A 14354-nucleotide genomic window follows, 5' to 3' on the forward strand; every position below is an offset into this window, starting at 1 on the left:
TTGAGGTTTAACTGTTTTTCCAAAGATATTAATGTATAGCTCCTGCACTCCTTGATTATGCAATGCCTCCATGACTGCTGGTATCACTACTGAAAAAAATGCCTTTTCATAATCTACGAAAGCCATTAGAGAGGTTGCTTTTACTATGGAGATTTCTCGATTCTCTGATTGATGACATGGACACGAGACATGCTAAAATATCTCTTCCTGAAGCCAGCCCGCGCTCTTGGTTGATTGAAGTGTTGCCCTAATCTATCGGACAGTACTACAAACGAGACAGTAATACTAGCAGAAAAAATTCTTCCTGCAAATTGCATGGGCCCTTTCGCTAAGTATAAAACACTTAACAGCATTCGCACCTGCATTATTGGACTACAACAGCATTCTGAGACCTCAATGATAACACTTAGGTTGCTATTTGAAAATTTGAAAAATTGTGGGTTCAGAAAGCCAGCAGTATCAAGTGAAATTGACTGAATCACTAAGAAAACTACAAATTATTCTATAAAGTGATTGTGAGACGAATTGTGCTAGCACTGGGACCCGCTCTCAGTGCCGAATCCCATTTTTTCAGCGTCATGAAATTTATTGTCTGTGAATAATTCCAAAATTTCAATTTATCGCAGTTGTGAACAATAAAGTCATTCAACAGTATCTCGCTATACTGCCTTAGGCTACAACCCTGATTTGTCTCAATCTTAATAGGCAGTACAGTCGAACCCACTTATAAAAATATTCAAGTGGCACGAAAATTTCATTGTTATAATCGATAATTACTATAACCGAGTTGCATGAAAAAATCAAAATAGGGGGATGGCAGAGCTGATGCGACAAAACTATAATAATGGGGAGAGGCCAGTGCCCCTCCCCACCACCTTCCTCCATCCAGCTTCTGATTGTGTTCACTCGTTCAACTGCTTCCTGGACGCTCCGATCGCGTGAAACAAGCCGCGACTGTCGGCGTTAAAGAATGGCACTGCTATAACAACTGCAAAGGGGTGTCACGGGTGGCAAGCAATATGCGAGCACCGCCGAGGCATCACTTTGGTGGCCCTAAAAGGGGCCTTTTAATTATTGCGAGAAGGCTGCCGTGGCAGCATGTCAGCTTGAGAAATACAGAAGAAATGCTGAGGAGAGATCACCACAAGCATCTCGCCACGTACTTCTCACTGGCTTGCACGAGAAAAGCCTATGTCCATCAGCCTTGCATACTTTACGCGAAGCTTGCTGACATCCTTCTCCAATGCATCCAGGTGCTCGACATAGTGCAACGGAATGTTCCTCGCGAAAACAAAGCCCTTGGAGGGACTGAATCATCTGCTGGGCCTCCTGCGAGGACAACGTTGAGGCAACTTGCCCTACCGTGTCATTGCTGCTGCCGTCGCCATCGCTATCTGATGCAAGCACGTTCGCAACGATCATATCATCGGTTAGAAGCACTTAGTTTCCAAGTCTATAGCTGTGCGCTTTCTTTTCACCGGCAACGTCGTGCACTGCTGATGATCAGTAGGCGGATCAGCCATCTTCCGTTTTGGCAGCGAGTCAAGCGAGGCCGAGAAGCCACATGGCCAGGAACGATTTCGATGCAACCAACAAAGACGAACACGAGAGATTAAGCTGTTTGCAGAACTGCACTGATCAGCGAGCAACAGAGCAACATACGAACAATCTGCGAGCGGTGTAGTTGGCGCAGTCCGTTCGTGTTTCAGAGGGTGGGGCGGCGTAGAGCTATGGGTGACACCCCATTCGTGTTCGGAGGGGTGGAAGGGCGACGGGAGAGAGCCGTGCGAAAATGACTGAAAAATGAGCGCGCGGCGGCTCGAATTTCTCGTTTTCTTTTTTTCTTTTCAAGGATTTCGCATTTTACTACCTTTTGGCTCGGACATCCAGCAGCCAAACTTCTTCGTTATAACCGATGATGCGGCATCGGGGCATTGTAGTAAGCGGGTTATTTCACCATGGAAAACATACAAAAGTTGACGGTGCAGTAGCTTCTCATGGTTATAACCGATATATTGCTAAAACCAGTATCATTATAAGTGGGCTCGACTGTATCACACAGTGTCCAAACCACAAATACAATATGCGGTTGAGAAACCATTTGAGAACAAACAGCATGTGCCCTCAACATTAGAGTTGTTACAGAGCATAAGTGGCGATTGCCAAATTGAAACTGCAATATTTTCTCAATGCAATAAACAGGTACAGAAGTTTTGTTTCCTTTCAACCCAAGCCCCAACTTTTATGTCACATTACCTCTTTGTGTTGATGCACAGGAGATGGTGTCAAGGAGCAGAGTCCCGACACCAATGACACTGGACTGGATGGGGTGGGTGACTTGAGCAATGAGGTTAATAGTGACGTTGAGATGGCAGGTGGTGTTGGAGGGGTAGAGGGTGTCGCATGTGGTGGAGGAGTCACCACTTTCCGCAGGGGCGTGCATGGCCTCTCTCTCTCTGGTGTGCCTTGCGATGGTGGACTTGGAGGATCCTCCACCTAACCAAGCCAACAAAATGTGAATGCACTCATCTAACAAGACTTCCAACACAAGTGGGCCCAACAAAGCACAAGATTGAATACCTAGGAAACATAAAGGTCAAAGGCCCTGTAATGTATGGGACCACGACAACCATCAAAGCCAGTCAAAGAAGGCCATAGAGGCCATTACTAGTTTAATAAATCCTGACAATGATTTCACTTTCATGCCATACATTGAAGTGATACAAACTGACAATAACACATCGACTTTCATGACGTGTCGAACATGGTCACCATAATGTCTCAAGCATAGTTTGGCCACACTGAACATGTGCAGAAGACAAGTCAGCTTTGCATGTTGTGGGCCTCAACTATGTTGAGAGCATGAAATGCTAACATGTGCATTTGAAGTCTCTTGCATTACAGTCACACTGGTGCCCTTTAAGACAAAAGCTGCCTGCTATGTTTAGATTAGGGGTCTCCAAACTACATCCTGCAGGCCAGATCCAGCCCTAACCGGCGGTGGTCCACCGAATGACGGCTGGCCCACAGGCAAGTAGTTTTCCCCCACAAAGTCTCTACTATGCCTATGCTGCAGACCGAGGCTTGTCCACTGAACACTGCGCTATTGCGCTTAATCGTTCCCAGGAGCTGGCTTTATGCAGTTACCAGATAACGACACGATGTCATTTCATTCAAGGCAGCACCAATGACAACAACAGTGCTATCGTGTGAGGAGCGAGTGACAATCTGAATGGCCAGTCCCAGCCACCACGTCGGAAGACGTACCAAAGCTTTCTTGACTTCACCGAGGCGTAGTGGGCACAGAGTTTTCACCAGTTTTTCATCCACAAAACTAAAGCATGTTGAGTAAAGCCCCTTTCCTCAGTCCACAGCATGCATGGTATGCTAGCTGGCTAGGACATCTTTAAGCAATAAGAAAAGACTGCACCCACATATTTAGTGGGGCAAACTAATATTTGTCAAACTAACGGGGAGAAAGCATGTCCGGAGTGAAAAAGGACTCATAGAACAAAATAATAAAAGCTCCAGAAGTTGGCGAGTTTTCAAAGCCAAGGTTTTTGCACTGCATGATTAATGAGCAGGTCCTCTGTGGTAAATACATAGGCATGTCCTGTATTCTGAAACCAGTTGTTTCAGCAGCAAATGTTATGGGGTCGCATGGGTTTAGTCTTGGCAGTTCTGTAAAGACAGAATCTCAGTAGGTAAATGTAACTTATCGCACAGCAATTCAATGGCTGAGTTGCATAAAAGTATTGTCTGGTTTCTTTAACCTAGGAATAAATTGAGTTCCTTACACAGAAGAATCCCCCCGAGCCACTACTATGCAGTTATGAGTGGCTCTGGAAATTCGGGTGTATGCTTAACAACGCTTGAAAGCACTATAATAGGTAGTGGCTGCCTTTGGAGGTGTCCAATGAGGTGGGATATTGCTCGGTGTCGCAGCGCTGGACGTACGAAACGGAGCCCGGTGTCAGCCTTCACACGTACACAAAAAGCTGCGTGAAGCTTGGATCACGAAATTCAGAACTGGCAAGCAGCCATCGGCTACAACTCGGGTGTGCAGCAAGGACTTCCACGAGGAAGGTAGGTTTCTGCTATTACATCGGGGCTGCGATTTTGGCGGTGAGAAGCAGAAAGCGCGCACTGAGATACTACCTGCACGCACTGCCCGGCCAATATCATGAAACTTTGGTATATGAACTTGTTAATGCTAGATAGTGGCAAGTTCACTGGAACGAAAAGGTAACGGTAAAAAGCACATTAAAAAAAGGCACACCATACGCTTATGTTTGTGTTAGCACCAAACATTGAATCTACTGGATTAAGAAAAAGAAGCAACAGGAAATTGCTAGCTGAGAAGACAGATAAACATACAGTATGACGCAACTTGATAAATAACGATACTGAAACGACCAAGAATTCAGAAGAAAAAAAAATTGGCTGACGATCCCGCTTTTTTGTAATGTGATTTTTGAGCGCAGCAGCTGCCTTATTTCAACAACGGGCAACCGCATACAGAACATGCAGTGCCGAACGGAGGCGGTTCTGCGGATTCGGCAGCACACACAACAATCTGCCGCTATTAGGCCAGCGCTCCAGTGACACGGCATTGCGCCATCTATAGTGGGTCATCGCCGCAGAAAGGGGGGGGGGGGAGATCAGCAATTATTATTTAATGTTTTTTCTGAGGTGGGATGAGGAAATGAGTGGAGAACAGGGGTATTGAGTAGAGGTCACACACTCACTCAATCACTGACAGGCCTCAATCTGACCGCACAAGGTTGGGGTGGGAAGTAGACGTAAGGGGACGAAACGCTATTATATCTTTCAAGTCATCGCAATGGCCTTGCACCAGGTACAGGGCAAGAGTAGAGGCGGGAGGAGAGCCAGGTGCAAGCACTGCCAGAGGCAACAAACGCTACTGAGGAACACGCCTTGCAAACGGGGAAGCGAGAGACACAGCTGAGAGCTGTACAGCCACGCGACACGGAGACGGAGGAGCAGAGAGCCGTGGACCATGTGCAAGGTGGCAAGGAGCACCTGCCGCCAGCACCGCGGCAGTGCCGCAACACCGGGAGAAGGGACGGCGAGTGTGAAGTGAATGGTAGTGGCGCAAGTCACCGCAATGGCGCTGCGAGGAGGAAGGGGGCGAGAGGATAGGCAAGAACACGTGATCCGGCTTTGGAGGAAAAGGGGAAAGCAAGACTCGCACTGCGCTCTAGAGAGCAGCAGGAGCACACGCAGCTAGAGCAGCGCGTGACCTTGGTTACAGCGAGGCCAACGCAAGGCTCAACCGAATACAAATTCAAGAACAAAAGACTACTCAATTCCTATTCATAATACTGTACCTCACACACCTAATTATATTAGCAGAAAAGATAAGTATGTTTAATTGCCCTTAAGCTCTTATGAAGGAATTGATTGCTTTGCAAAAGCAACGCCTCTGAATCGCTCATGAAATGCTGACCATCAAATTACAGTAGAATCTCCGTGAATGGAAATCACTTAAACATAATTTCCGCTTAAAGGGAACAGCAGCCTCTAAATTGGCTGTTTTTTAATTTGGGTAATGCTAATAAGATTCAGTTGGACGGAACATCTTTTGCAACTCTCTGTAAACAGAACCACAAAAGTAAGCTCTGAAGGGTTTTATCAGAATGAGAAAGAGTCTGAAGTATATTTTTTGTAACACCTGTCTCCTATCGAGAAAGCCATTCTTAAAGAGCTGTGACAAAGACTGAAGCAGGGAAAAATTTTATAGATTTTAAATGCATAGCATCTACAGACCTGGACAACTTCGCAGCACCATAATGTGGTCCCACAGATTACCAAAATAAAGACAACCGAAATTTCCGACACCTCATGCCGGCTGTTTGATCATTTTTACTTCCCCTGCACAACCACGTGTTAATATTCGGCCACTGACTCAAGCAGTAAGAGCTATGTTTTTGTTTCGATACGTCACCGGCACCTCCTATAAACCGAAACTAGTGAAGCCTAGTCAATCCAGTAGCAGTCAACCAAGCCCAAAGCGTGGGACGGACTAGCTGCTATGTTGACTTCTTTATGCTTAACATATCCAACAGCATTCAGAAAATGTATGAATTAGTACTGCACTTCTGCCAATCTTCCTCAGTAAATAAAACCCCTTTTAATGAAACCCCTTCTACTGCACAGCTACTTTTCTTGCTTGAGAACTAAAGTACTTCATTTTGCTATCACAAATATGGTTAGCAATATTTAGTTTTTCATAACGAGCAGCAGCGTACTAATGCTATCAACAATAGAGTGCGAGCTACAAGTCACGAATCTGTGAAAAATTCATTACACGCTACACCAAATTATGTCTCTATCTGGGGAATATGGGGGTGTTGGGCCCCTCCGTAGACTCGAGGGTCTGCAAGCAGACAGCCATAGTTACTCTAAGCAGTGTCCGTCTGTCTCCTTAACTCTTGTGGGCCACAAAGGTTCTTCAAGATTTAAATGGTCATACAAGGCACATTTGCACATACTTTACAATGTATGTACAGCATGCTGTAGTTTCCATACCGGCTGGTTTGTTTCTGCATTGCACTAATTTCTACATAATACGGAACTAAAACACACGAGAATGAATGTGATGTACACTGCAACTGGGCACCACGGGTTTTTAGGATTAACACTGCACTGAGTCAAACACTATATATTTATATATTTAAATGATTCAGTAATATGTGCACACTTTTCGTTCTCATTTCCATACATTATACAACAATACAGAAATTTGATTTGCGGCAACATTCAGAGGAAATGCATGAGCCTATTAGAGAAGCAGCACAGTGGAACTAGTTCCTTGGCACTCGCTCTATAAAGGGTGTTTCACTTTACTTGAGCCAAGCTTTAAAATTATGCAATTGCTACGCAGATGGACCAAACCAAAGTAATGTTTGTTGTCGCTTGGCGATACTCAAATTACTTTTTGGATTATGACTATTACATAATTAGTCTTAATTAATCAACTTCTCAATTATTATAACCGATGAAAAGTGTAAATGAGAAAATTGTAGAGCAAAATGAAAACTACTGATACAGCTTTCTGTTTCTCAATACGTGGTACGTAAGTGTTTTTCCGAGCGTGAAAGAAGCCCATGAAAATACACAAAATTGCTGCGCAACTGGTCGCTTAAGGCACTTTGCATGTATTCGCAGGCTTCCTTCATGCTCGGAAAAGCACTCTTATGTAGGACGTATTGAGCAACAGAAAGCTCTACTGGGAGTTTCTCATGTTGTCCGACAACTTTCTCACTGACACATTTCATCTAATTACAGTAACTGAAAGTGAAAGTCCATTAATTAAGACTAATTATATAATTAGCCAGAATGCAAAAATGATCTGAGTATCTCCAACAACAACAACAGCAAACAACAGTACTTTGGTTTGGTCCAGATACGTGGCACTTGCATATTTTTAATGTTTGGCTTAAGTTAAGTCAAACACCCTGTACATGCTTTTAGGGTTGCCCAAGGTCATAAAGCTTGGGAAACACTGTGGTAGCGCCAAAATACATATAATAATAATATCTCATCACATACTTTCATATCGTTAAACCTTTTTTATTTCACTCTGTCTCACATCACATCCTCATCACATCTCATGCCTTGCCTCAAAGAGGATGTTGAAGCAGAAACTGAAATGAACCTATGTCTCAATTTAGCTGATAAAAAATCTTGAGACCTTCCTGAATGCAGTTGAGGAAGGCCTCAAGATAGCCAGTAATTTATATACACCTAACGGTGATGTTCACTTTCACCAAGAATGTTGCATCATACTACAGCCAACCAAAAAGTGTTACAAAACACAATATCTAGGTGATGTTCGCCTTTCTCAAGAATGTTGCATCATAGTACAGTCAACCATAAAATGTTACAAAACAGAAGATCTGAGAAAAAGCTAAATATCTGCACAGCCTCACAATGCAGCCTAGTGTTCTCATTTACAGCCTCTGCTAGTATATGTGAACAACATTGTGATGTTCGGTTTTACTGACTACTGTTACAGGCTGCTCAGAAATGGAACATTTTCTGAGATCCCCTGGTTTGTAAATTCTTGTGGTTAACTGTACTGTCCCACAATAGTACCACCAAATCAAGAACAACAAAATGGTCTACTCAAAGCTGTTCCAATCACTAAAAATTACAAAAACTGCACTGTCCTCCCTACATGCTAGACACACACTGGTAATATTCAGTTTCTTTGATATAGTATTCTTTCTTCCGTTTTCACCACTAACGAAGGCACATTAATTCATAGTACGTAGAAAATCTGGCCAAAACACAGAGAAAGTTTATAATGTTTATCAGGTCCCTTGTTCAGGTGATTTATCCCACCACTGCAGTGTGCTCAAATCCCACTCTTAACCAGTGCTACAACTTCCACTAGTCCAGTGTCAAGCTCTACCAGCATAGAAACTACTGCTCACCTCAACGCTCAGTGGGGATCCAAGCATGCTGTCTGGCTCACTATGCTCAGATTGTGAGCTGCTGCGCCGCACCTCTTGCAAATAACGGCTTGACATTTTCTTGGTTTTGGAGGATGGCCGTGTGGCTGCCCTCAGGGCCGCTTGCTGCAGCTCCCGCTCCTTGGTCCACTTTTGCAGCTCCTGTTCAGCAATCTCCTTTGCCCGTTGCTCGCTGACAGTTACAAGGCAGCAGGCATCAAGCAAGGCACAATGACGGCCCACATTTGACACAGTTTGTGATCAATGCAACCAGTGGCCTGAATCCTTTCATTCGCAAGACCAATAAAACCACTGGAGCAAGAGCTTCACGCTCAAATTCAAAGACACATCAGCAGATGATCAGGTACCCAATAAAAGGGCCAATGAGGGCAGGTCAGTCAGTAAAATGGTACAAAGCAAAATCTGGAGAGAAAGTGAACACACAAAAAATGGCGTGCTCCTCCACCTTCTCACATTTTTTCTTACCAAGGCAAACTTAATGCCTACAATAACCTACAAACTTGCACGAGCGGCACAAGCACTGGCAAGTTTAACAGTTATCTTATGCTGTGAACACCAGTGATTGTCTGCCACATGCTTTCTATTTCCTTCTTATCTTTCTACACTCCCCCCACATAGGGTAGCAAATCAGTTTTCATCTCGTTAACCTCCCCACCTTTCCTTTCTTTCATTTATCTCTATCTATCTATCTATTAGGTCAAATAGAGGGTGCAGAAAGGAATTGTATAATACAACATTGAATTGAATTCTGCAGTTTTACATGCCAAAATCCCGATTTATTTATGAGGCACACCATCATGAGCGATTCCAGGTTAATTTTCACCACCAAGGGATCTTTAACATGTCCCCAATTCATAGGACATATAACATACATTTTCGTATTTTTGTTACTAACAGCTAAGTGAAAAAAACTATAAATTCACAGTAGGGATTAGCAGTCTGCACTATAAAACACTCTACAACACTGGCTTTATGTAACAATCAACACACTCTCACTACAATTGTTTAAAATGGGATTGCCTCAAAGAATTATCCTAAAATAATGTGAATAACTTTGCTAGCAAATGTACGTTTGTGAAATTTATGACAGCAAATCAATTCCTGCTGACCAAATGAGACAGCCACGCAAATGTTATGTGAATTGCTGCTATTTACCACAAGGTCGAGCAGCATGGCCACCTAGCAGACTATGACAGTACCATGCTTAGTGTGGATTGCTTCTCGTATTATATGCTAGCTAGTAGTGCGTACATGCGCAAGAACAGTGTTCATATTTTGTGCTTGCCACGTTTTGTAGCTGTGACAAAGTCACAATTTGTCTAGATTTTTTTATAAACAAAACACTGGGCCCTGTGCTGCTGTCTCTGCACTACAATAAAGCAGGTGAATGAACACAGTGGGTACGGCTTGCGCAATCGTTGTACCTTCCATTGGCCACAGACAATTTCCACTTTGCAGCCACTTCGTGCTTCGAGCACATTATGGAAGGCATTTAACTCCATTCTGAAGAAATTAAATTGTCACTGCAGTACGTTTCTTTGTGATTAATTGAGAATTTCCTACCACATATACAAACGAAGTTTTTAAAGGATGATCCATCAGTCTAAGCTGATATAGTAGTTCTCTTTGTCACTTTAATTTTGGTTTCCCCCTGTGACATTATAGATAAACGGTGCAAGTTACATACACCATGAATAAAGGCAATAAAAAGGTAATATGAAATTTTCAAGTGACAACATAAATATAGCGATGTGTAAATAGGGGTGTTTGAGAGCAATTTGAATATGAATTGAATAGTGTGAGAAGCGAATCAAATACAAATTGAGTAGTGCCAGAAGCAAATCAAATCAGATCAAATATGAACAAATTTTCAGATATTTTACAAATATATTACAGCCTCTTCAGCAATATTATCAAATGATTTTCAAAATCTAGTATAGTTAAACCTCGATAGAACAAAGTTGGTAAAATCAGCAATTTGCTTCATTATATCGAAATTTCGCTCTATTGAAATTTGACCTTTTATGCAAATAAGTAGAGTGGCCGATCTATTTTTCTTGCACGGAAAGAGGCCACAGAATTTTCCCAATTATCGAGCAATCTAAAAACAGCAAATTTGAATGAGAAAATTCATTTCGATAAATTTGGGAGTCGGTGATGAATGATACGGTTTCATGCCACATACCTCGATGATATCTTCTTGGCGGTACAAATTAAGTGAAGCCAGCCACGGTTTCATGTGCACTCTGACCCCGTGGCTGATAGCATCGCCCGCACTGAGTCAACACTAGAGGCTTTTAGCGTGTCCGCTATTTCAGCAAACCGGGGCAGTTTGGGCGGATTACCGGATGGTCGGGGGCGTAAACGTGAGCGGCCAGATTGGTGGCGCCAGCTGCTGGTGCAAAGCTCAACTGCCTAAACACAGAGCCAATTACTATATTCTTCTTAGCTGGGGTGTAAGTTTTCGACAGTGCCGTAATTGTGAACACAATTACGCCGCTGCCGAAAATTTGCACCAGCAGCAAAGCACAATGAAGTACGTTACTGCAATTTTAGCTCTGTGTTTGTGTGATTGAGCTCTACAACACCAGGCGGCTGCACCACTCCGGCTGCTCATGTTTACGCCCCCGACCATTCGGTAATCCACCCAAACCGCCCCGGTCCGGAATAGCGGACACGCTAAAGGTCTCTAATATCAAGAAAAGCGCCGGGAGCGGAGAGCGAATGCTTCATCTGCCTCTCGCTCCAACGGGTAACTTGAGATTACGATATTTACAGTACTAAAGGCTTGGAAAGACAGCTTATATGTTGCCACGCCATCTCAGCTTGCCCACTCTGCATGCGCGGCAGATTACCTCTAAAGCAAGGTGCGCGGCTGCGTATGTGCGCAGCCCCGCTTAAAGCCATGCACAGCCATGGCCGAGACACACGCCAACTTGCCCCCCTGCCCCCTCGCGCCAGAAGGTGGCACTCGTGAAGCCACCACCTTTCTTCTCTCACCCTTGCACACTTTCACTCACACCTAAAAGCAGAAAGTATTCTATCGCACTTGGACTTTTACGGAACCTGATGTGGCTCTACTTTGGCTGTCGCTCTTGCGCGGCGCACAATTTGAGAGGTGCGTTTGCAAGCAGCTGCTTTTAATTCAATAATTTGACCATCTGCGTTTGCGGAAGTTTCCATTTATTGTCTCGGCATTCCTTTCAGGTGGCAGTGAAATTTTGTTATATTGAAATCACATACAAACACACTTTGTTATATTGAGGTTTTAATACATGGTATTCTATGGGCAAGAAGTTATCAAAACTTAAATACTTCGGCTATATGGAGAATTACATCGAAGTTTAACCATATTCACAACAATAAAAAGGTTGCCATTACACTGCACATTATAGAGCATGTTTTATTAAATGCACAAAGGTGCACTAGATACAACTAAGCAGATTGTTTGCAAACTCGGAGCTCTTAGGAGCATACGCAGCCATGCATTATCATATTAAGTTTAAAAGCCAATGATGCAGACCAATTAATATCTGTGTATACTTTGCGGCAAAATCAGATATACGTGTCACCTGCGTGAACAGTGAATAAAAGAAACAACGGGCAATTTAGCGGTAAATGTGAGAAAAATGCAATAGCATTACTAGCATTACGTGCCAGGGAAAAACGTTTTCTCTAGTGCAAATGGTCACGGCCCGTGGTGCTACAATTGTATATAGTATGTTGCAATTAAGGTCATACTTATCTAATGCGATTTTAAAGTAGTACCAAACAATGCTCAAAGGTGAATGACATTTTTTCGCTTGCAATCGTGTTTAGTTCGATATGTCTAGCTGCCTGAGCAACGTGTGCACCCTAAAACATTATGTTCACTAAGGATGGGATGAACGTTATCAAAGTTTTTGCTTCAATTTCATGTTTGATTGTGTACAAAGGTTGACATGAAGTATTAGAAAAATATTCGGATTTTCAAATAGTGACTATTCGATTCGTCAACCTAATCGTATGTAGTCACTATTTGATTCGAGGACTAAATCGAATAGGACAATATTCGATTGGTTATATGAATGTGTTGAATATTCACACACCTCTACATAAATACAATTACAAATGCTACTCACTCTTGAATCTGCTTCAGCAGCTCATCCAGTCTGTCATCTATCTGTCCAGCTTTGAGAAGTTCAATGTCCCGACGAAACCTCCTGAAAACAATAAATTGTTGTTTTAACTTCCCTTCTGCAATGTTTTCCCAATTAACCAAAAACGTAACACGTCATTGAAAAATAAATGCTGCATATTCTTGCCCTTAATAAGAAAGGACTGACACAAGCTAATGTCAATACTCCAAATAGGCAGTATTAGTCATCAGTCCTTCAAACATCCCTACAGTTATCTGCCATAATGTTGCCATAGAACAGCGCAGAACAAATGCACAAGTCCTCCCTTCTGGCCCTATGTTTCAACACTCTGAACTTTCTAATAATTAAAGTGTGGGCTTCAAGGTCCCAAAACTACACAGTGGGCTAAAAAGGACACTACAGCGCTAAACTCTGGATTAATTTTAACCAGTACATTTAACATGCACCTAAGCACATGAGCATTTCTGCACTCAACAAAATGTAGTGCAAGAAATGAACCCGCAACCTTAAACTCAGCAGCAGAACACCTTAGCCACTGATCCACTCTGGCAGGTCCTCTGAAATTTATCAGCTCCCTCTAGTTCGTGAATCGTATTTCATGAAATGCTTTTGTTGTACAGGTCATTTCACATGATGGTCACAACCCTTACAGCCCACAACAACGCACAGTTATTGTACCGAAAGATACAAAAGAAATAGTGGAGCCTATTTACGGGTAAAAAACAACATGGTAACACTTTATTTTGAAGTAATGCATTACTGTCAAACTATGTTACTGAGGCTAACAGCATGCTCAGGTGATGGTTTCAACAATAAAGTTGGGAAGCTGAGGTTCTGATAAAGATGATCAGATTTCCACAGTACCTTTGAGTACATTTTTAAATGGACTTATAGAAAGGCCCTATGTGCTTATGGTCATTCCATCTCCAGCGTACCTGGTGTATTGTCGATCATCTCTGCTTGCTTCGAAAAAAATCATTGCATTTTATCTAAGTGTGTGAAGCACCACGTGAAAAGATCTTTTTCTGGGAAAACATTTTTGATGATGTGAGGGCACTTTGAACCTAGCGCACAGAAGTGAAACTACACCTAGGAGAATATTTTCTACTAAATTACTTATCGTTTTTGCCCACTACTGCAAAATTACTTTATGTAATGTAAAAATGCTAATCTTTCATGACTACTACAAATAAGCTTTATTGACATTTTCAGTGTTTGGCCTATGAGAGAAAGAGACAAAATGCAGGAAATCATAACTTTCATAGAATAATATGGAACTGTTTCATGAAAAATGATACCACATTGTGGGCTTCTTAGGTGTGTATACTACTTTGTCGCGTCTACTTCCACAGAAAGAGCCATTATCATCACTATGTCATTCTGCTCTTAGATCTTGTACTGCTGCACATTCCTTCGGAAACTGTCCCAGTGCCATAAATTATTTTTCAAAAGACGTGCCTGCATGGCTCTTCGTCGACTGCCGTCCAGCTAGCAAGGGGACCCTATTGGCCGCAAGATCAAGTGGAGTCGCCGCATGGCAGACATTGGCCTAACCATGATGGTATGGATGGCGCATCACATCGTCGGCTACCCACTGCTTCTTTATATGTGCATGTATGATGCACACGTCCTTTAAAGTCTCTTTCTTCCATGGTTCTATCACTCTCATAAATAGTGGCATACATTTTCTGATGATGTTGAGACTCATTTGACT

General features: G+C 42.8%; 1 protein-coding gene across 5 annotated transcripts in view; it reads right to left on the reverse strand.

Annotated features, from left to right (window-relative positions):
* Positions 1-14354, reverse strand: part of Brd8 (Bromodomain containing 8) — a 113574-nt gene that overhangs the window by 80642 nt on the left and 18578 nt on the right. For all 5 annotated transcript variants that reach the window (XM_065433187.2, XM_065433185.2, XM_065433186.1 and 2 more), the window contains 3 exons: positions 12623-12703; positions 8463-8673; positions 2257-2496 (listed from right to left, as the gene is read on the reverse strand). In XM_065433187.2, the coding sequence (XP_065289259.1) occupies positions 2257-2496; positions 8463-8673; positions 12623-12703 (532 nt within the window). The remainder of the gene's footprint in view (positions 1-2256; positions 2497-8462; positions 8674-12622; positions 12704-14354) is intronic.

The sequence above is a fragment of the Dermacentor albipictus genome, chromosome 1 (genome assembly GCF_038994185.2).
Source record: "Dermacentor albipictus isolate Rhodes 1998 colony chromosome 1, USDA_Dalb.pri_finalv2, whole genome shotgun sequence".
NCBI classification, from domain to species: Eukaryota; Metazoa; Arthropoda; class Arachnida; order Ixodida; family Ixodidae; genus Dermacentor; species Dermacentor albipictus.